Source organism: Theropithecus gelada, chromosome 12 (genome assembly GCF_003255815.1).
Source record: "Theropithecus gelada isolate Dixy chromosome 12, Tgel_1.0, whole genome shotgun sequence".
NCBI lineage: Eukaryota > Metazoa > Chordata > Mammalia > Primates > Cercopithecidae > Theropithecus > Theropithecus gelada.
The window spans coordinates 74,222,766-74,245,670 of NC_037680.1; the positions used below are offsets into that span (position 1 = coordinate 74,222,766).

Genomic DNA, 22,905 nt, shown 5'->3' on the forward strand with positions numbered 1-22,905 from the left:
AAGATCGGGGGAAAAAGAAGCCTTTGCTGTTATAGATGCAGTTCTCAGAATCTCACTAGAGGGTGGTGTTGGTTCTAAAACCGGAGGTCACTGCTGCTCTCTACAGTACATTCATTACTAGGCTGCACTTATGTTTAAAGAAAAGCTAAAGTCAAGCCTTCTCAGTCTTCCCTAGTAGTTGGTAAATGTCAAATCTGAAACCTCCCAAGCGCCCCTGCCAGTTCTGGCTGGTTTTAGCCCAGAGGAGACAGATAAAGTAGTGAAGAGATTATCAGAGGAGTTGGGTGGCGGATTCTAATTTCGGCTCCCGCACTAACTAGTAGACAAGGCTCCCTGGGCCTTTGTCTCGACTGTAAAACAAAAATGATGTCCTAGTTGATCCCTAAATCCCCATACATCTCTACAATTATGAGATTCAAACCAAATTGTTGGTCTAAAATGCTGAATAATTTCTCATGCTCTTAGCCAGACTAAGGAACAAGTAAAACCTCAAATTATTAAATTATTAATAATTAAGATACAATGTAATAAGTGAGGTTTAATACAGATTCTAATATCAAAGAAGTTTAAAATTAAAATGCCAAGTCTTTTGTCTTGCCAGGGAGCCTTAGAGCCATGGTTTGTATCTGAGCATTCTGTGGATAATTTCAGTGACTTAATGTATCATCCAAAGATCTCTCCCTTCTTGGTTGCTAGCTTACTGGAAATGAGTAAAATATGTTTTCATATAGGATTATATAGAGAAAGGAGGCTGAACCATTGTCAAATAGGAATGTTTTAGGATAGAGACTAAACTCCCCACCTGCATTTATCTGACTTGGATTGTAGCTGTGCTTTGTTAAGAGTCAGTCTTCGGAGGGATTTAGTTGGTTCAGTTCCTTTCACCCTCATGTCTTTTCATCTGACTCCTCTTCCTTGTTATATTTACTCACATTGCAGAATGAACTTAGAATCCTTTCCTGGAACCCGAAGCAAATTATGGAACCCCGAGATCCCAGTAAGCCTTAGTTTATCTCTGCAAGGACTTGACTTCTAAGAATTGGCCTGAGAGCCTGCAATTAGCCTCTGACCACGCGAAGCTTCACCCTGTCACCCCAAACGCTGGGACATTCATACTCAGTACCTCCTTTCCTCCAAATTGCTTTGTTTGGCAGAAGGTTTCTTTCTCCCCCTTCCTTCCCCCCAACCTGGATTTTGTTGCATTTCAGGCTCGTTTAGCAAATCTAAACTTCCTAAAATATGCACGGAGCGCCTCCGGGTTCGCACACGCGCGCGCGCGCGCACACCCTGGCTCGAGTACACCAGCCCCGCTGGGCCGGCTCCCAGTTGCAGAACACATTCCATTCTTCGCGCTCAGGCACACCCCTCCGCAGTGAGGATTGGTCGGGCCGAGCCCCCTCGGCGAGGCGAGGCTCCTAAGAGGCCCAGACGCCTGCCAATCCCCACGGGCTGTCAAAACAAGTCTCCCTCCCTGTCACAACAGAGCTGAGTGGAGGCCGCCGCCGCCGCCGCCGCACTTCCTAGGACCGCTGCGCCGCAGTCCGCGGGCAGGTGGCGGGTGCGCCCGGCCGCAGTCGCCCGGCTCTGGCCCCTATCGGGCCGCCGGCGTCCGGGCTCCAGAGGCCGCCTGGCTGGGCGCCCGGTGCCTTTTGTCTGGCGCAGAGCCGGCGTTTGCATCACATTTCGGATACCTCTCTCTCTTTTTTCGCCTCTCCTTCTTACTCCCGCCACCGTCCCCCCGCTGGACTGCTAGCCTCCTAGACCAAAGCCGGAGGACGTCTCTGCCCGAGCGATGTCCCCTCTCCAGAAAGTTGCCGCCGCCGCCGCCACCGCCGCCGCCGCTGGGCGGTGAAACAAAGTCTGGCGGGGCCGCCTCCCTGTGCAGGAGCGCACCAGTGCCTAGCGGCTGGACCCCGCTGCCGGGCGTCCCGCCTTCTCCCGGGGAGCCCGAATCGCGCCAGGCCATGGCCGAGGGCGCGGCCGGCAGGGAGGATCCGGCGCCGCCTGACGCGGCGGGGGGCGAAGACGACCCCCGAGTGGGCCCGGATGCCGCCGGGGACTGCGTGGCGGCGGCCTCTGGGGGCCGGATGAGGGACCGTCGCAGCGGGGTCGCACTGCCGGGCACCGCGGGGACCCCAGCGGACAGCGAGGCGGGCCTCCTGGAGGCGGCACGGGCGACCCCTCGGCGCAGCAGCATCATCAAGGTAAGCGAAGCCGCGCCGCACCGGGAGCGTGGCTGTGGGTGATGGGCGGGTCGGGGACCCAGGCAGGATGTGCGGTGTCCGGAGGCATCCAGGCTCGGCATTGTTTTCTCCCATCTCCGTCAACGCCAAACCTTCCTTCCTCATCCGGAGGTTCCCAGACTTAGCTGTCAGCCGTGAGACGCACAAGTGACTTCCCCCCCCCTCCCCCCGACAGCAGAGGAAAAGTTCCGCTTTGCGTCTTTGCGTTCTGATGGATGCTTTCCCTCATTTTCTCTGCAAGCTTCACTAAACTGTTGATGGAGGGAGGAAGGGAGAATTCAGGATAAATGCAGACCCACCGGATGGTTGTGCATTGCTTTCCAGCGAAGGGTGAGCTTTTCCCGTACAATGAAGAAAATGCACAGCTTACTCTCAAGTGAAAAAAAAAATCCCCTCTAGACTTAAATGATCCCGAAATTCCAAGACATGTGAACTTTCCCGGTAGGCAGGTAGAGTTTTGAGTGGACCCTGCACCACAGTAAAGAGCAATGCAAGAGCCCAGAGTTTTTGCACTGCAGAAAGCACAACCGGAAAGCAATCAATCCTCCAAGCATTATCCCTTGTCCTTGTGGTTACCACCACATCCAGGGAAAACGCTTCCTGACCCGCTAATCACCTCGCAGAATTTCTCTCCATTCATTTGGCAAGGAATTTGTAAACCTTTTTCCTCCCCTTTCTCTTTCCATCTTCCTTCCACTTGGTGCTTGTTTCTTCTATTTGAGATTTCCTCTTTTGGGAGCATGACTTTGGGGTAAGGTTATTTGGGTAAGAACCCTCGCACAGGCTCTGGAAAAGGGCCTTAGTGTAAATGCAATCAATCATATGCATGTCAAATTAAAATTGATTTTGATGGAGCAGTCAGTATAAAACGATATATATGTATGTATATATGTAAGTATATATATGAATGACAATGAAAGATGGACTTTGACTTACTATTGAATTTATTGGGTTCACTAATATATTCAAAAGCTCTGTTCAGGGTTAAGCGGCATAACCAGTCCATCATGCATGTTCCAAACTCCCAGCACCAGCTTAGGTAGACTGACCACAGAATGTGGCTCCAGTATAGTCTTTTTCCCAACACTGACACATGGAAGTTTAAAATCAGTGGAGAAGTTTCTATAATATAGAAAGAAGAGTGGGTGGTAATTACAAATGACTTGGAGTAGTTTCTGTTATGTTGTGGCTTTTTGATTATGTGACAGGAGTGTTCTATTCTGGGTGTGAATTTGGACAAACGGAAATTACTATTTTGTTTTTAAACCACAGGTCAGAAAGCATACTGTTTTGAAACTTAAAAAACATCACAATTAGGAAACACATATATTTTGGATTCTACGATATTGATACTACGTGGTGTCCTGTGTGTGTAAAACAGGCACCACAAGAGACTTTAAAATATATGACAATAAAGAGCAAAAGGCTCTATAATGTTGTAAAAAACAAAAGTCATGGAATATAAGGAATATACAAATTCTTGCAACTGAGTTTGCCACTTTGGAATTGTACTATGCTGGTTTATATTCTCCAAAGGGTCGTTGCTGAGTAATGGTGCCTCTTTTGTTTTAAAGTTTCTTTCTGTGACAAAAAAGAAGGGAGACAACAGAGTATTAACTTGATTTTCCCCCATTTAATAGTGAATGCAATTAACATTTGGTAAATGGCCTTTAAATATATTAGAAAATAAAGTGAATTATTATGTTAGGTTTGTACTGAAAAAGTAACACATACATATAATTTTAAAAAATCAAATGTGGCAAAGGAGTGTGAAGGAAAGACCCTCACACACTCCACATTCCCACTTACGTAGTCCACCCTCACAGATGTTAACACTTTCTTATGTATGCTTCCAAAATATTCCATGCATATGTAAGCATATATATCTATGTGTGTCTATGATGTGTGTCTATGATGATCATATGTGTCTATGATGAACTATAGCAGCTCCTGATTGATACAAAAAAATTTGGCTAGAGTTTTACAAGCCTCATAACTTTAAACATTTTTGAAGCCTAGAGGGTAGTCTAAGGTCGTTGTGATGAACAAACTAATCTTCAGGGATAATCTGGTAGGTATTTGGTGGGCAGCAGTCATTGGGGTCTGTTCCCAGAGGCCTTAACGCCCTTCTAAGTGGAAAAAAAAGGCAGGTGGTAGGCTCTGTTCCACTCCTTCTCTGAGATCAAGAAACCTTTCTGTTGACATTCTTGAATCTGCTGCCCTGTGGTTTTTTCCCTTTAGGAGAGTAAAAATGAGTTTCCAAAAAAAGTCTAGATCATATAAGAAATACATAGCACATGTTCTATATTGAGAGAAAACGCATTTTTCACAGTTTTGCCAAGTTTTTTAAATTTGGAATTGAAATGTACACAAAAAGAAAAGCTTTAGTACATTTTATATCAATTAAAATATTAAATGCTGTTCCAAATAGCTGTAGTGCAGTAATAATTGATATTCATAATGCTGAGCCACTGAAAGGTTGTGAATCATCAAATATTAAATTCTTTTCAGCTCAATTTAAGGTATTGTTTCAGAATAGTGCTATCCTGCCAGAAAACAGACTGTCTTGTATATTAATAAAAAGAATGTTTTCAGTAAATTTGCCCTCCCTAATTTGTGAAAACGTGTGTTTAGTTGAGAAAACAATTTCCTTCTGAGCTGAGGAAAACAATGACAACATTTATCTGTATGCATCTTCAGAAATTCTTTCTACTGTCATTGTGTTTCTTCCCCCTATATAACCAGTCCTAGCTTTAAAAACATTCAATGTGAGAATTAAACTACGTTTTAAAAAATCTGTCTACTTTTTCATATGTTTTTCTGTGTGATTGTTTCAATAGCATTGACATTGATAAATGCTGCATGTTTTTTGGTAAGTGCATTGTTATATACCACAATAATGCAATAGAATCCATTTTAATTTCTTCTTGGTGACTTGTGGTTTGAAATGACAAGTTGGATACCTGCAGTATTGATAATCCCTAACAGTTGTTTACTATTCTGCATTTAAATATATTTCCAATTAAGAAAAAAGGCCATTAATTTATCTGGTACTTGATATCAAACTTATAGTATTTAAAATATTTAACATTTTAGATTATAGCTTATAGCCATATAACTCTGTAATGTTTTCAAAATAGGAAGCAGCATAGCTTATTTACTATATTAGATGGTGGGAACTGAGCTACATATGTATTTTAAAAATAGCAGTTGATTTTTCTTCCATTGTGTGTAATACATTGACGGGTTCTACTTTTTTCGAGTTCCTTTTGTTCTACTTAAGAACAAATTCTCTAGGCAAGGAAGAATAGAAATTGTCACTTGGATCTCATGGACATGGGTGTTGAGGATGAAGATGGCAGTTGGGAATGAGGTGCTGAGACCTGCACTGGAGCAGCTACTTGGGTGTTGTTCATGTCTCATTATTTCATATCACGGCAAGTCTCGCTCTATCATGTCATCATGGGCTGGTATGGTGAATTTTTGAACTGCAGCCTCAAAAGTGCCCCTTGGGTACTAGTTGACTCCTATCAAGATTATGGCTTTCCTCAGAGGGGCGAGAGGAATGCAGTTCACATTAAGTTTCTACTGCTATGAGTCATATACTAAACTAGGAGCTTTAGTACATTTGTATCACTTAAACCTCACAGAAAACTCTCTAAACTAGGGAAGGGAGGCACAGAGAGCTACTGTTAAAATCTGGAGTGATGACTGAAAGTCACGTCTGCTTAATTTCAGAGTTTGTGCTCTTGGGTTGGCTCTCAGATGCAAGAAGTCCACAATCCACGAAAACTTTCTAGGTTAGAAACAACCTAAACACGTAAGACAGTGACAGAAGAGTATGCATCTTAGGTCCCACGGTTTGTGGGGTAAATTATCTTTTCTCAACCCTCTTTCCTTCAGTTCAGAACATTTGGAGCTTGAGGATTCTAGAAAGGGATTGCAACCTTTTCTGTCTTTGGCTATTTTGTGAGGCCTGTGCTGTACTTGAAAAGGCAGAGCAATCTGGCAGGTGTTCTGCTTGGCATCAATATATGGAGCTTATACCCTATTGTTTTACCCCAGGCCCACTTCCCCCATGTCCCTGCAGACAGTGGAGTTTGTGAAGCATTGCATTCTCTTTTAGGCTGAAACGCAGGCGGAAAAAATACCTGGGTCATAGGTATGAATCTAGGGGAGTAAGAAAATGGGGGATCTTCATTTGGAGCTCTGAAAGTGTGTGTGTGTGTGTGTGTGTGTCTGTTTTTTTAAATAGGGACAGTTATGAGGGGAAATTAAATGTGATTAAAAATTAGTTAAAAATTTTAGGCACCCTTTGGATTATATAGGCATTTATGAGCATTTATAGATTTTATTCTCTACAAATATGTGTTAAAAGTTCCAAATAACCAACTTATGGATGGATTTTGGAGAAATAACCAGAGGAGCTGGCCAGCCTTTACTTTACCGTAAGTGTTGCTGAGAGTGTGCCCTGGTGTTTTCAGTTGTGGCTATCCTCCCGAGATGTGATTTGGCTGAATGAATGGCATGAACCTCTTAGGTAGATATGGTCTATGATCCCAGCAACTTCAGTTAGAATGTTACTTTCTGTCAAATTGCCATAGTAACATGGTCACATTTCACCTTAGGAGTGGCTTCTTCTAATTGCAGGGCCTTTCTGATGTGATTTCTTATAGCACCCCTCAAGAAAATGAAGAATAAACTTTAGGTAAACAGCCTTGTCATACTTTGATGAAAGGTTTTTGAAGTGTCTGTTGATTAGTGTTTGCTACTATTATTCGAATTTACAAAATTTGTTTTCTCTTTTGGAAAATATATTAAGGCTAAAAATGTTAGTTAATTACATAGCCATTGAGGGGTTAAACACACATTGTGATTGAGACTGAATAGTGTTTTCCCAACCTTTCCCTTTTTACAATGGAGAAAACAGCTAATTAAATTTTGTACAGTAAAATGTCAATTGAACATTTATTGCCAAATGACACCTCAGGCACAGCAGGGCATTATGAAAAGATATCAGGAGACAGCCGACCTTACCTTGGTGCTACTGAACAAGCAATTCATTAACTGCTTCTAGGCAATGCCACAGCAAACTAATCCGGCAGTGGCCCAGGCAGTAACTCAATGAAGGAATTGCGGCAGTCTTCTCTGCGCCCTCACTCAATTCTGTTCAGCTTTAATAACTGTGAATATTAAAACTAACTTCACATTCAGGAGCAATGTCCAAACTGAGATGTGCTTAACACTGAATATTAAAATAAAACTATACAACTTTAGATGCCTAGACAGAGCTAAGAGGCAGGATCTCAGCAACAGTTAATGAGCCATTGGTTATAAGAAGGAGGGAGAGAATCATTGTGTTGGACTTTACACTGAAATCTAAGGTAATAAATCAATAAACTTTATTATAGTGAAACTTTTCAGTTCTACAAAATCTTATATTTTGAAAAGTGTTTTAATAATGTAAAATAGGTTTATTTGTAGTTTTGTTGACTCTTATTCACCACCCTATCCTAGTTCATCTCTGTATTCTAGTTCCTGTAATAGGAAACAATAGACAGAGTTTATTGTAATTAATGATTATACTAAACTGACAATAACTATTAGGGTCAAGTGGCCAACTTCTGTAACAACAGCATTCAGTCTTACATATTGGCAAATGTATTGTGTATTTCAGCTAACTTTTAATGGCAACAAAATCATAGTATGGCAAAGTATTGGAATAGTCCATTGGATTTAAAATTGGATTTTATTTGTAGTTTTATCTGTAACATCTTTTGTGAATGTAAGAGAGAGATATAACCTAGTTTATTTTCAACAGTGCCATTTAAACTCATCTTATTAATAATCAATCTAGCATTACTTTAAGAAAAGTAGGATTGTACACAGTGAGTAGAAAAGAAGCATTGTTTATATTATCATTATCACTTCAGAAAGAAGGCAAGTTAATTTTGAAAATAATACAATCTATCAAGACAAAACAACATAAACTATTTTAGTGTGTTTCGTTTCCATATGTTTCTTAATTTGTATTTGTAAATTTATGAAAGTGTGTAGCTATTATAGGCATATGTGTTTTTATAGGCATATTATATATGTGTTTTTCCTTAACCATACATCTTTGTATTCAAAAGTTTAAAATACCTTTGAAAGATAATATCTGCTTTATTCTTATGCTGACCTTTTTCAAGAGCCTTTAATTTTTAACATTTTTACTTCTTTTCTCTTGACCTTTATTTTAGGTTCAGGAGGTATACATGTGTAAGTTTGTTACTTGGGTAAATTGTATGTTGCTGAGGTTTGGTGTATAAATGATCCTGTGAGCTAGTGAGCATGGTACCCAATAGTTAGTTTTCCAACCCAAGTTCCCTAACCCAACCTTCCCCTTCAAGTAGTCCCCAGTATCTATTGCTCCTCTCTTTGTGTTCGTGTGTATTCGGTGTTTAGCTACCACTTATAAGTGAGAACATGTGGTATTTGGTTTTCTGTTCCTGCATTAGTTCACTTAGGATAATGGCCTCCAACTGCATCCATGTTGCTGCAAAGCACATGATTTTGTTCCTTCTTACGGCTGGGTAGTATTCCATGGTGTATGCGTCCCACATTTTCTTTGTCCAGTCCACCACTGGTGAGCACCTAGGTTGATTCCATGTTTTTGCTATTGTGGAGTGCTGTGATGAACTTACAAGTGCATGTGTCTTTTTGGGTAGAACACTGTGTTTTCGTTTGGATATATACCCAGTAATGGGATTGGTTAGTCAGACTGAACTAATTTACATTACCACCAGCAATGTAAAAGTGTTCCATTTTCTCCACAACTTCACCAACATTGGTTGTTTTTTGACTTCTTAATAATAGCCATTCTGGTGTGAGATGGTATCTCATTGTGATTTTGATTTACATTTTTCTAATGATTAGTAATGGTGAGCATTTTAAAATATATTTGTTGGCTGCATGCCTGTCTTTCAAAAACCTTTTAAAAGATGCTATGTACTAAACACAGACTAAGCCCAGGCAATATGTACAAGCAGGCAAACTTGTAATATTTACACGGTACAATATCACGGTTAGAAATGGTGGGATTGTAATGCTACTGAGTGTTCAGAAATCAGAGATACTCAAATTCAGAACACCACCTCTGTGAGACATTCTCTGATGAGAGGGAGATGGATGCACAAATAAGGCAAAAAGAGACAAAAGAACACTTTAGTGTTAGCTGGGACCAAAATTACAATGTAGAACCCTAGAAAGCTAGATCTGACCTTGTTGTAGGCACTTTTCCCTAAGGCCCAAATGACTTCAAACCAAAGCAAGCCAAATAGCCTGTATATGTAAAGCCCACATCCCACCCCCCAGATCTGACAGCCGATAATGAGGGTAGGCACACCCTGTAGGGTGTAATTAGGGGCACACCAATTAGGGCCAGACAATAAGGAGTCAGGGACATGGTCAGCAGGGGGAGAATATGTTTCCCCTCTAAGCCTCCCTTGGCGCAGGCTAGGTTAAGGCCTGGTTCAGGAAAAGGGCAATGGTGTCAGAAGAGTGATGGCCCTGCTCCCCTACAGGTCAGCCCTGATTGTTGGGTTGGGGAGGAGAGAGAGCAGACGATGCTATGTACACTCTGACCTCTCTCTCCTTTGAAAGCTTCATCCCCATATAACATACCCCATTAATGTCCTTGAACTTGCAATTTCTTAATCATTGATGATGACTAATTTTTGGAAGTGGGGGTGGGGATGGAGGTGAGGGAATTGGAGCCTCATGCTCCCCCTAGAGGCATATATAAAAGATGCAAAGTCATCTTACAGCATTTAGTAAACTCCAGCTTTGAAATACTTTGGAATTATTGATTTCATATCATAATTAAATGTTATATATTTAGAAATGTTATTAATAGTAAGTAGCTTTATTTTTATGTTTAATCTAATATATAAAACACCTAGTAACATCTTGAATTGGTTTTCCTCCTGAGCAATTTTCTTTATAATAATAGCAAATACTAATATCGTTTGTATGATGAGTCTGGCATTGTTTTGAGCATTAATGTGTATCAAATAATTTAATTCTCACAATAATCATATGATATGCATATTATTATTATCTCAATTTTTACAGATGGAGAGATGTTAAGTGACTTGCCTTAGGTTACATAGCTAATAAATGCAGAGCCAAGAAGTAGGTCCAAATAATCTAGCTCCAGAGGTTTCTTTTAATCTTTATGCTTTATATTCTCATCCTCTAAAACAGTATTGATTTAAAGCTTTGCTGGTGTGGAAAAAATAGCAGACTTTTTATTGTTATTTTAAACACTAAGTTCAGCTGACAAATCAAAAAGAAACAATTTTTAAAACAGTTTTGGGAAACTCAAGGATTACTTGAATATACATTTTTTCTCAGTTTCATAGCCTTCCTTTCACATAAAATACCCATGACTTTACTTTAACATTGCATTCCATTTTTCCTTGAGAGGAGTGAGGCTCCTAGTAGTACAAGGATACCTCACATAATCACACTTTGCCTTGTTATACTTTGCAGATATTGCATTTTTTTAAACAACTAGAAGGTTTGTGGCAACCCTGTGTTGAGAAAGTCTACTGGTGGCATTTCATGTCTCATTTTGGCAGCGTGTGCTCATTTTGTGTCTCTGTGTCACATTTTGGTTATTCTCACAAGATTCTTAACTTTTTCATTGTTATTATATCTATTATGGTGATCTGTGATCAGTAATCTTTGATGTTACTATTATAATTGTTTTGGAGTGCCACAAACTATGCCCATATAATACAGCGAACTTTATTGATAAATGTGTGTGTTCTGACTGCTCCACTGACCAGCTGTTGTAGTGTCTTTCCCTCTCCTTGGGCCTCCTACTCTGTGAGACACAACAATATTGAAATTAGTTCAGTTAATAACCCTATAATGGCCTCTAAATGTTCAAGTGAAAGAAAAGGTTTCACGTGTCTCACTTTACATCAGAAGCTAGAAATGATTAAGCTTAGTAAGGAAGGCATGTCTAAAGCTGAGATAGGCTGAAAGCTAGGCCTTTTTTGTCAGTTAGCCAAGTTGTGAATGCAAGGGAAAAGTGCTGGAAGGAAATTAAAAGTGCTACTCCAGGAAGCATATGAATGATAAGAAAGCAAAAACAGCCTTCTTGCTGATATGGAGAAAGTTTTAGTGATCTGGATGGAAGACCAAACCAACCACAACATTTCCTTAAGCCAAAGTCTAATTCAGAGCAAGATCCTAACTCTTCAATTCTATAAAGGCTGATAGAGGTGAGGAAGCTGTGGAAGAAAAGTTGGAAGCTAGCAGAGGTTGGTTCATGAGGTTTAAGGAAGGAAGCTGTCTCTATAACGTAAAATTGCAAAGTGAAGAAGCTACAGCAAGTTCTCCAGGAAATCTAGGAGAGATTATTGATGAAGCTGGCTACACTAAAAAGCCTCAAATTAGAAGAAGATGTCATCGAGGACTTCCATAGCTAGAGCAGTAAAATCAATGCCTGGCTTCAAATCTTCAAAGGACAGGCTAACTCTCTTGTCTGGGCTAATGCAGCTGGTAACTTTAAGTGGAAGCCAATGCTCAATTACCATTCTAAAAATCCTAAGGTCTTTATGAATTATGCTAAATCTACTCTGTGCCCTACTGAGAGATGACAATGTGCTAGCAGCCCTCACACTCAGCGACTCCTCTGCCTCCGGCCTCGGCGTCCACTCTGGCAGCTCTTGAGGAGCCCTTCATCCAGCCACCACACGGTGGGAGCCCCTCTCAGGGCTGGCTGAGGCCGGAGCCTCCTGCTGCTTGCAGTGAGGTGTGGAGGGAGAGGCACGGGCGGGAACCGGGGCTGCACTCACGGGCCAGTGTGAGTTCTGGCGCGGGGGGTGGGGTGCAGGCTTGGTGGCCCCACACACAGAGCGGCCAGCTGGCGCCGCCGGCCCAGTGCAGTGAGGGGCCTAGCACCTGGGCCAGCAGCTGCGGAGGTTGCGCCTCGTACCCCAGCAGTGCCAGGTCCTCCAGGGTCCTCCAGCAGTGCTGCCCGTCAGTGCTACACTCAAATTCTCGCCAGGCCTTAGCTGCCTCCCTGTGGGGCAGGCCTAGGGACCTGCAGCCTGCCATGTCTGAGCTCCCCAACTGTGGTGGGCTCCCCTGCGGCCTGAGCCTCCCTGAGGGGTGCTGCCCGCTGCTCCGTGGTGCCCAGTCCCATCGACAGCCCAAGGGCTGAGGAGTGCAAGTGTGGCTGGGGACTGGCAGACAGCTCTGCCTACAGCCCTGGTTCAGGATCCACTGGGTGAAGCCAGCTGGGCTCCTGAACTGGATGGGGACTTGGAGAACTTTTATATCTAGCTGGAGGATGGTATGTGCACCAATCAGCACTCTGTATCTAGCTAACCTAGTGGGGACTTGGAGAACTTTTCCATTTAGCACTCTGTGTCTAGCTCAAGGATTGTAAATGCACCAATCAGCACTCTGTCAAAATGGACCAATCAGCTCTCTGTAAAATGGACCAATCAGCAGGATGTGGGTGGGGTCAGATAAGGGAATAAAAGCAGGCTGCCTGAGCTAGCAGCTGCAAGCCAGTCATCTCCTCTTCCATGCTGTGGAAGCTGTGGTCTTATTGCTCTTTGCAAGAAGTCTTGCTGCTGCTCACTTTTTGGGTCCTTGCTGTCTTTATGAGCTGTAACACTTACCCTGAAGGTCTGCAACTTCACTTCTGAAGCCAACAGAGACCATGAACCCACCAGGAAAAATGAACAACTCCAGACAGGCTGCTTTTAAGAGCTATAACACTCGCCACAAAGGTCTACAGCTTCACTCCTGACAGGGAGACCACGAACCCACCAGAAGGAAGAAGCTCCAGACACATCTGAACGTCTGAAGGAACAAACTCTGCACACACCATCTTTAAGAACTGTAACACTCACCGCGAGGGTCCACGGCTTCATTCTTGAAGTCAGTGAGATCAAGAACCCACTAATTCCGGACACACTATGAATGGAACAACAAAACCTAGATGACAGCACATATGTTTACAGCATGGTATACAGAATATTTTAAGCCCACTGTTGAAACCTTCTGCTCAGGAAAGAACTTTCCTTTCAGAACTTTCTTTTCCTTTCACTAGTGCTTGTTGGCAATGCACCTGGTCACCTAAGAGCTCTGATGGAAATGTAGAGGAGATTGTTTTCATCCTGTTACATAAGATCCATTCTGCAGCCTATGGATCAAGGAGTAATTTTGACTTTCAGGTGTTATTTAAGAAATACATTTCATAAGGCTATAGTTGCCATAGATAGTGATTCGTCTGATGGACCTCGGCAATGTAAATTGAAACCTGGAAAGGACTCACCATTCTAGGAACCATTAAGAACATTTGTGATTCATGGAAGGAGGTCAAAATATCAACATTAGCAGGAATTTGGAAGAAGTTGATTCCAACCTCATGGATGACTTTGAAAGGTTCAGGACTTCAGTGGAGGAAGTCACTGTAGATGGGGTGGAAATAGCAAGAGAACTAGAATTAGAAGTGGAGCCTGAAGATGTGACTGAATTGCTTCCATTTCATGATAAAGATTGAATGGATGAGGAGTCGCTCCTTATGGATGAACAAAGAAACTGGTTTCTTGAGATGGATTTTACTCCTTGTGAAGTTGTTATGAGCATTGAAATAACAACAAAGGATTTAGAATATTACATTAACCTATTTCATAAAGCAGCAGCAGGGTTCAAGAGAGTGGACTCCTATTTTAAAAGAGGTACGGTTGTGAGTAAAATGCTATCAAACAGCATTGTATGCTACAGATAAATTTTTCATGAAAGTAAGAGTCAATAAATGTGGCAAACTTCACTTTTATCTTGTTTTAAGAAATTACCACAGCCACCCAAACCTTCAGCAACCACCACCCTGATCAGTCAACAGTGTTCAAAATGGAGGCAACGCCCTCCACCAGCAAAAAGATTATGACTGGCTGAAGGCTCATAATCATTGTGATTATGGCTAATGACCATTAGCACTTTTTAGCAATAAGGTATTTTAAAATTAAGATTATATACATTGTACTTTTAGATGCAATGCTATTACACATTTAATAGACTACTGTATAGTGTAAACATACCTTTTATATGCACGGGAAACAAAAATATTTGCGTGACTTGCTTTTTTGTAATATTTGCTTAATTGTGATGGTCCAGAACTGAATTTACAATATCTGTGAGGTATGCCTGTATATTTTATTCTTTGACTGAAGTTATCTTCTTTACCGTGAAGCAAGAGTTTATGGTCTAACTTTGGTATAAATTATATAGGCTAAGGATGGACCATTACTTAATTACTGCAACCTGTTATGAATTATTTTATATTTTGATAGCTTTGTCTCCCAGCATCAATAAATAAATAAATAAATAAATAAAATAAAGAGCATTTAAGTTTCGAGTCCAAGAAGTTGCAACTTTTGTTTAGTGGTAGGAGAGCTGATGCTATATGGTCGAGATTTCCTCCTAATTAGCTTTGAGGTAGATATAGTGCCTTATATGTAGGAGGAACATGTTAAATATTTGTTAAATTGCATTAAACTGAAATTCTGTCTGATCACTTAATTTCTTATTTTTGGTAGAAATTCCAAAGTCAATATGTGGGAAATTGAAATATATGATTATGTCATGAAATTAGTGCCACTGTGGATGCTTTATTGTGTTAAAGGTAATGAATCCATTCTGCTGTGCAGAGATTTAGTGTTATGGCCAAATGGTACCCAGAAGTTTGTCCCCATAACTTGGAGACTGCCTAGTGTTAAAGGTACAGTCAGCTCTCTTTTGTATGTCAGTTTAAATTATCTATCTGAAGTTATGTTGAATTAGTGAAAGGTACAGTTCTTTGGCTCTCTCTCTAGTATTACAGCACTTATGCAATAAAGTATTTGGTCACATTCTCTTAAAGTGATTTTTTTTTTTGTCCCAAAAGGGTTCTCCCAAGCATTTGAAACCTAAAACACTTTTTTTTCCTGATACTTTCTCATGTTTATTTAGCGTGGGAACAAGCTAGTTTTGTGATAAATGAAGTGATGTTTCTGTGTGCGTGTGTGTGCGCGTGTGGGTGCGTGTGTATACTTATGCTAGGCATATTGGAAGTCAGAAGTCTCAACAGGACGTAACATTTATTTTATTTTTTTAGTAAAGATGGAGGTTTTGCTATGTTTCCCAGGCTAGATTTGAACTCCTGGGCTCAAGGGATCCTCTCACCTCAAACTCCCACGTAGCTGGAACTATAGGCCTGTGTCCCCATGCCTGGTTTTAGGTAACATTTTGATCCCCAGTTTTCTTTCCTACAACTGGGAAGATGGTCTTTATCCAGAGACATCATCATCAAAGTAAGAACTGCATAGGCTGTGAGAAGTCACACGCAGAAATGTTAGCTGTTAAGCTTGACCAGTAGTTGAGGTTTCTGAAAGGAGCAAAGAGAAAGACAGGGATCAAGGTGTGCTAGAGGAGAATGGAGTGAGATGGGACCATGCTTATAAATGGGCTGAGTAAATGCCTTGACAAATGTGTTTACTTGAATCATTCTGCCAGAAGTTGTACATTTTGGAATTTATTTGTTTATTTTTTAAATTTTGATTGTCTTTGGTTCTTTTGGAGAACTTTTAACTGATGGGCACCTGACACCTTCACACACTTAGCAGTGATCATTGGACACAAAGCTCTTTGGGTCTAAAGATTCCTGAGAAGAATCAAGGGAGGACTGTTCTGGGTTGTTGGTGGTGATGATTGGCATTAAAAGTAAGCTTTGTCTGCTTGGCCATTTTGCTAACCCCAGCTCTAGGAAAGTCCAGGGAGATTCTTCATTGTGGCACCTTCAGTATGATAGATTTACCAATAGGGAGAAATGACCTCTGACAAACAAATCATCGTAGAAGTTGGTGTACTAGGATGGAAGTAGTTGTGAGTGCTGGAATTAGCCACTACTGCTTTAAAAAAGGCTCTAAGTATTCACATACTCAGGCAACCATGACCCGCTCTTCCTTACTAAGAAGCTGCCTTCACTACCTTCACTATTTCTTTTTTTTTTCTTTTTTTAAAAATTATTATTATACTTTAAGTTCTAGGGTACATGTGCATAACGTGCAGGTTTGTTACATATGTATACTTGTGCCATGTTGGTGTGCTGCACCCATCAACTCGTCAGCACCCCTCAACTCGTCATTTACATTAGGTATAACTCCCAATGCAATCCCTCCCCCCTCCCCCCTCCCCATGATAGGCCCCGGTGTGTGATGTTCCCCTTCCCGAGTCCAAGTGATCTCATTGCTCAGTTCCCACCTATGAGTGAGAACATGCGGTGTTTGGTTTTCTGTTCTTGTGATAGTTTGTTAAGAATGATGGTTTCCAGCTGCATCCATGTCCCTACAAAGGACACAAACTCATCCTTTTTTATGGCTGCATAGTATTCCATGGTGTATATGTGCCACATTTTCTTAATCCAGTCTGTCACTGATGGACATTTGGGTTGATTCCAAGTCTTTGCTATTGTGAATAGTGCTGCAATAAACATACGTGTGCATGTGTCTTTATAGCAGCATGATTTATAATCCTTTGAGTATATACCCAGTAATGGGATGGCTGGGTCATATGGTACATCTAGCTCTAGATCCTGGAGGAATCGCCATACTGTTTTCCATAATGGTTGAACTAGTTTACAATCCCACCAACAGTGTAAAAGTGTTCCTATTTCTCCACATCCTCTCCAGCACCTGTTGTTTCCTGACTTTAATGATTGCCATTCTAACTGGTGTGAGATGGTATCTCATTGTGGTTTTGATTTGCATTTCTCTGATGGCCAGTGATGATGAGCATTTTTTATGTGTCTGTTGGCTGTATGAATGTCTTCTTTTGAGAAATGTCTGTTCATATCCTTTGCCCACTTTTTGATGGGGTTGTTTTTTTCTTGTAAATTTGTTTGAGTTCTTTGTAGGTTCTGGATATTAGCCCTTTGTCAGATGAGTAGATTGCAAACATTTTCTCCCATTCTGTAGGTTGCCTGTTCACTCTGATGGTAGTTTCTTTTGCTATGCAGAAGCTCTTTAGTTTAATGAGATCCCATTTGTCAATTTTGGCTTTTGCTGCCGTTGCTTTTGGTGTTTTAGACATGAAGTCTTTGCCCATACCTATGTCCTGAATGGTACTAGCTAGGTTTTCCTCTAGGATTTTTATGGTATTAGGTCTAACATTTAAGTCTCTAATCCATCTTGAATTAATTTTCGTATAAGGAGTAAGGAAAGGATCCAGTTTCAGCTTTCTACTTATGGCTAGCCAATTTTCCCAGCACCATTTATTAAATAGGGAATCCTTTCCCCATTTCTTGTTTCTCTCAGGTTTGTCAAAGATCAGATGGCTGTAGATGTGTGGTATTATTTCTGAGGACTCTGTTCTGTTCCATTGGTCTATATCTCTGTTTTGGTACCAGTACCATGCTGTTTTGGTTACTGTAGCCTTGTAGTATAGTTTGAAGTCAGGTAGCGTGATGCCTTCAGCTTTGTTCTTTTGACTTAGGATTGTCTTGGAGATGCGGGCTCTTTTTTGGTTCCATATGAACTTTAAAGCAGTTTTTTCCAATTCTGTGAAGAAAGTCATTGGTAGCTTGATGGGGATGGCATTGAATCTATAAATTACCTTGGGCAGTATGGCCATTTTCACGATATTGATTCTTCCTATTCATGAGCATGGTATGTTCTTCCATTTGTTTGTGTCCTCTTTTATTTCACTGAGCAGTGGTTTGTAGTTCTCCTTGAAGAGGTCCTTTACATCCCTTGTAAGTTGGATTCCTAGGTATTTTATTCTCTTTGAAGCAATTGTGAATGAAAGTTCATTCATGATTTGGCTTTCTGTTTGTCTGTTACTGGTGTATAAGAATGCTTGTGATTTTTGCACATTAATTTTGTATCCTGAGACTTTGCTGAAGTTGCTTATCAGCTTAAGGAGATTTTGGGCTGAGACAATGGGGTTTTCTAAATATACAATCATGTCATCTGCAAACAGGGACAATTTGACTTCTTCTTTTCCTAACTGAATACCCTTGATTTCTTTCTCTTGCCTGATTGCCCTAGCCAGAACTTCCAACACTATGTTGAATAGGAGTGGTGAGAGAGGGCATCCCTGTCTTGTGCCAGTTTTCAAAGGGAATTTTTCTAGTTTTTGCCCATTCAGTATGATATTGGCTGTGGGTTTGTCATAAATAGCTCTTATTATTTTGAGGTACGTTCCATCAATACCGAATTTATTGAGCGTTTTTAGCATGAAGGGCTGTTGAATTTCGTCAAAAGCCTTTTCTGCATCTATTGAGATAATCATGTGGTTCTTGTCTTTGGTTCTGTTTATATGCTGGATTATGCTTATTGATTTGCGAATGTTGAACCAGCCTTGCATCCCAGGGATGAAGCCCACTTGATCATGGTGGATAAGCTTTTTGATGTGTTGCTGAATCCGGTTTGCCAGTATTTTATTGAGGATTTTTGCATCGATGTTCATCAGAGATATTGGTCTAAAATTCTCTTTTTTTGTTGTGTCTCTGCCAGGCTTTGGTATCAGGATGATGTTGGCCTCATAAAATGAGTTAGGGAGGATTCCCTCTTTTTCTATTGATTGGAATAGTTTCAGAAGGAATGGTACCAGCTCCTCCTTGTACCTCTGGTAGAATTCAGCTGTGAATCCATCTGGTCCTGGACTTGTTTTGATTGGTAGGCTATTAATTATTGCCTCAATTTCAGAGCCTGCTATTGGTCTATTCAGGGATTCAACTTCTTCCTGGTTTAGTCTTGGGAGAGTGTAAGTGTCCAGGAAATTATCAATTTCTTCTAGATTTTCCAGTTTATTTGCGTAGAGGTGTTTATAGTATTCTCTGATGGTAGTTTGTATTTCTGTGGGGTCGGTGGTGATATCCCCTTTATCATTTTTTATTGCATCGATTTGATTCTTCTCTCTTTTCTTCTTTATTAGTCTTGCTAGCAGTCTGTCAATTTTGTTGATCTTTTCAAAAAACCAACTCCTGGATTCATTGATTTTTTGGAGGGTTTTTTGTGTCTCTATCTCCTTCAGTTCTGCTCTGATCTTAGTTATTTCTTGCCTTCTGCTAGCTTTTGAATGTGTTTGCTCTTGCTTCTCTAGTTCTTTTAACTGCGATGTTAGAGTGTCAATTTTAGATCTTTCCTGCTTTCTCTTGTGGGCATTTAGTGCTATAAATTTCCCTCTACACACTGCTTTAAATGTGTCCCAGAGATTCTGGTATGTTGTATCTTTTTCTCATCGGTTTCAAAGAACATCTTTATTTCTGCCTTCATTTCGTTATGTACCCAGTAGTCATTCAGGAGCAGATTGTTCAGTTTCTATGTAGTTGAGCAGTTTTGATTGAGTTTCTTAGTCCTGAGTTCTAGTTTGATTGCACTGTGGTCTGAGAGACAGTTTGTTATAATTTCTGTTCTTGTACATTTGCTGAGGAGTGCTTTACTTCCAATTATGTGGTCAATTTTGGAGTAAGTACGATGTGGTGCTGAGAAGAATGTATATTCTGTTGATTTGGGGTGGAGAGTTCTATAGATGTCTATTAGGTCTGCTTGCTGCAGAGATGAGTTCAATTCCTGGATATCCTTGTTAACTTTCTGTCTCGTTGATCTGTCTAATGTTGACAGTGGAGTGTTGAAGTCTCCCATTATTATTGTATGGGAGTCTAAGTCTCTTTGTAAGTCTCTAAGGCTTTGCCTTATGAATCTGGGTGCTCCTGTATTGGGTGCATATATATTTAGGATAGTTAGCTCTTCCTGTTGAATTGATCCCTTTACCATTATGTAATGGCCTTCTTTGTCTCTTTTGATCTTTGATGGTTTAAAGTCTGTTTTATCAGAGACTAGTATTGCAACCCCTGCTTTTTTTTGTTCTCCATTTGCTTGGTAAATCTTCCTCCATTCGTTTATTTTGAGCCTATGTATGTCTCTGCATGTGAGATGAGTCTCCTGAATACAGCAGACTGATGGGTCTTGACTCTTTATCCAGTTTGCCAGTCTGTGTCTTTTAATTGGAGCATTTAGTCCATTTACATTTAAGATTAATATTGTTATGTGTGAACTTGATCCTGCCATTATGATATTAACTGGTTATTTTGCTCATTAGTTGATACAGTTTCTTCCTAGCTTCGATGGTCTTTACATTTTGGCATGTTTTTGCAATGGCTGGTACCGGTTTTTCCTTTCCATGTTTAGTGCTTCCTTCAGGGTCTCTTGTAAGGCAGGCCTAGTGGTGACAAAATCTCTAAGCATTTGCTTATCTGTAAAGGATTTTATTTCTCCTTCACTTATGAAACTTAGTTTGGCTGGATATGAAATTCTGGGTTTAAAATTCTTTTCTTTAAGAATGTTGAATATTGGCCCCCACTCCCTTCTGGCTTGTAGAGTTTCTGCCGAGAGATCTGCTGTTAGTCTGATGGGCTTCCCTTTGTGGGTAACCCGACCTTTCTCTCTGGCTGCCCTTAAGATTTTTTCCTTCATTTCAACTTTGGTGAATCTGGCAATTATGTGTCTTGGAGTTGCTCTTCTCAAGGAGTATCTTTGTGGCGTTCTCTGTATTTCCTGGATTTGAATGTTGGCCTGCCCTACTAGGTTGGGGAAGTTCTCCTGGATGATATCCTGAAGAGTGTTTTCCAACTTGGTTCCATTTTCCCCCTCACTTTCAGGCACCCCAATCAGACGTAGATTTGGTCTTTTTACATAATCCCATACTTCTTGCAGGCTTTGTTCATTTCTTCTTCTTCTTTTTTCTTTTGATTTCTCTTCTCGCTTCATTTCATTCATTTGATCCTCAATCGCTGATACTCTTTCTTCCAGTTGATCGAGTCGGTTACTGAAGCTTGTGCATTTGTCACGTATTTCTTGTGTCATGGTTTTCATCTCTTTCATTTCGTTTATGACCTTCTCTGCATTAATTACTCTAGCCATCAATTCTTCCACTTTTTTTCAAGATTTTTAGTTTCTTTGCGCTGGGTACATAATTCCTCCTTTAGCTCTGAGAAGTTTGATGGACTGAAGCCTTCTTCTCTCATCTCGTCAAAGTCATTCTCCGTCCAGCTTTGATCCGTTGCTGGCGATGAGCTGCGCTCCTTTGCCGGGGGAGATGCACTCTTATTTTTTGAATTTCCAGCTTTTCTGCCCTGCTTTTTCCCCATCTTTGTGGTTTTATCTGCCTCTGGTCTTTGATGATGGTGACGTACTGATGGGGTTTGGTGTAGGTGTCCTTCCTGTTTGATAGTTTTCCTTCTAACAGTCAGGACCCTCAGCTGTAGGTCTGTTGGAGATTGCTTGAGGTCCACTCCAGACCCTGTTTGCCTGGGTATCAGCAGCAGAGGCTCAGTCGAAAATGCAGAAATCACCGGTCTTCTGTGTCGCTCGTGCTGGGAGTTGGAGACTGGAGCTGTTCCTATTCGGCCATCTTGCTCCGCCCCTCCACCTTCACTATTTCTTTGCCCAAACCCTTTTCCCGAGGCTGAGTAAGGGAATGACTGGAAGGGAGAAAGTAGACTTAGAGGTTGTGGGGAGGCGGAGCTATGGTTCCTGAAGAGAGCCTATTCCTTCCACTTACCTCATTGTAGGGTGAAGAGATAATGACCCTTACTGAGGTTGAGAAAGGACTCAAGTGATGATTCTGTTTTGTTTTTTTTGAGATGGTGTCTCACTATGTTGCCCAGGTTGAACTTGAACTCCTGGCTTCAAGCAGTCCTCCTGATTCAACCTTCCGAGTAGCTAGGACTACAGCACATGCCACTGCACCAGGCAAAGAGATAACTCTTGAGTGTAAGATTGGACTGGTAATGGTGGTGGCATTTAACTGTCTCCTTCTCCACCAAGTCTCCCTGTAAGTTTGGACTGGTGCCTATCTGTCTTTTTTTGAAAGACATTGAGTTACTGGACCATCAGAGCAGATGCTCTCCTGTTTGTGGAGAAAGAGGACACTAGAAGACATCCAGTCCTCTTGCTGCTGCCCCACCCAAAGAGGTTTCTTGGGTGAAGGGACCCTGGTAACAAAAGGCTGGAACGGGAGCTGGTGAGAGGTGGGAGGGAAAAGGTCAATGTTCACGCCAAATCTCCCACACCAGTATAATAAATGTGTGAGGAAGAAGGGCACTATGGGGAATAAGCAACCCCAAAAGAGTCAGCATTTGGATGCCAATGCTGATTTTGGTTCTCTCCAAAAGTCAGCATTTGGAGAGAACCAGTGGTCAGTTCAGTGTTAATGTGAGGAGTAGAGAAAACCAATCCAGTGGGGCCTGCAACATCCCTATGGGGCCATCCTATGGAGGGACTTTGGCTTCGTTTATTCATCCTCCAGCTCAAGCCTAGAAAGGAAATGTAGCAGGGAAGAGAAAGGGAGAAGTGGGTAGAGTAGACCCATCCCCAGCCCTAGCCACTAAATCCACCATTCTAGCTTGCCGTGGGGGCTGTGAAGTAGAGAAGACCTTGAATTAAACATGAAATTGAAGTTTTAAAATGAACAAGACTGAATAAGGACTCAAAAGAACCCTTCTGATAATGGAAAGAGAATGACACACTATGGAATCTGAGTAGGCTATCAGTAATAACTGGAGTACACAGAGACAAAGAGGATCTGAGAATGGGTAGTTAGGGAAAAAAAT

At 41.3% G+C, this 22,905-nt stretch overlaps 1 protein-coding gene across 2 annotated transcripts in view; it reads left to right on the forward strand.

The window, feature by feature from the left end:
* The first annotated feature begins 1,593 nt into the window (after window positions 1-1,593).
* Window positions 1,594-22,905, forward strand: part of PLCL1 (phospholipase C like 1 (inactive)) — a 347,991-nt gene continuing 326,679 nt past the window's right edge. Inside the window, exon 1 of one of the 2 annotated variants that reach the window (XM_025404716.1) lies at window positions 1,594-2,204. Coding sequence is in view for 1 of the 2 variants with exons in the window: in XM_025404715.1 (XP_025260500.1) it covers window positions 1,965-2,204 (240 nt within the window). In the remaining variant the exon portion in view is untranslated. The remainder of the gene's footprint in view (window positions 2,205-22,905) is intronic. The other variant, XM_025404715.1, reaches the window with a different exon arrangement.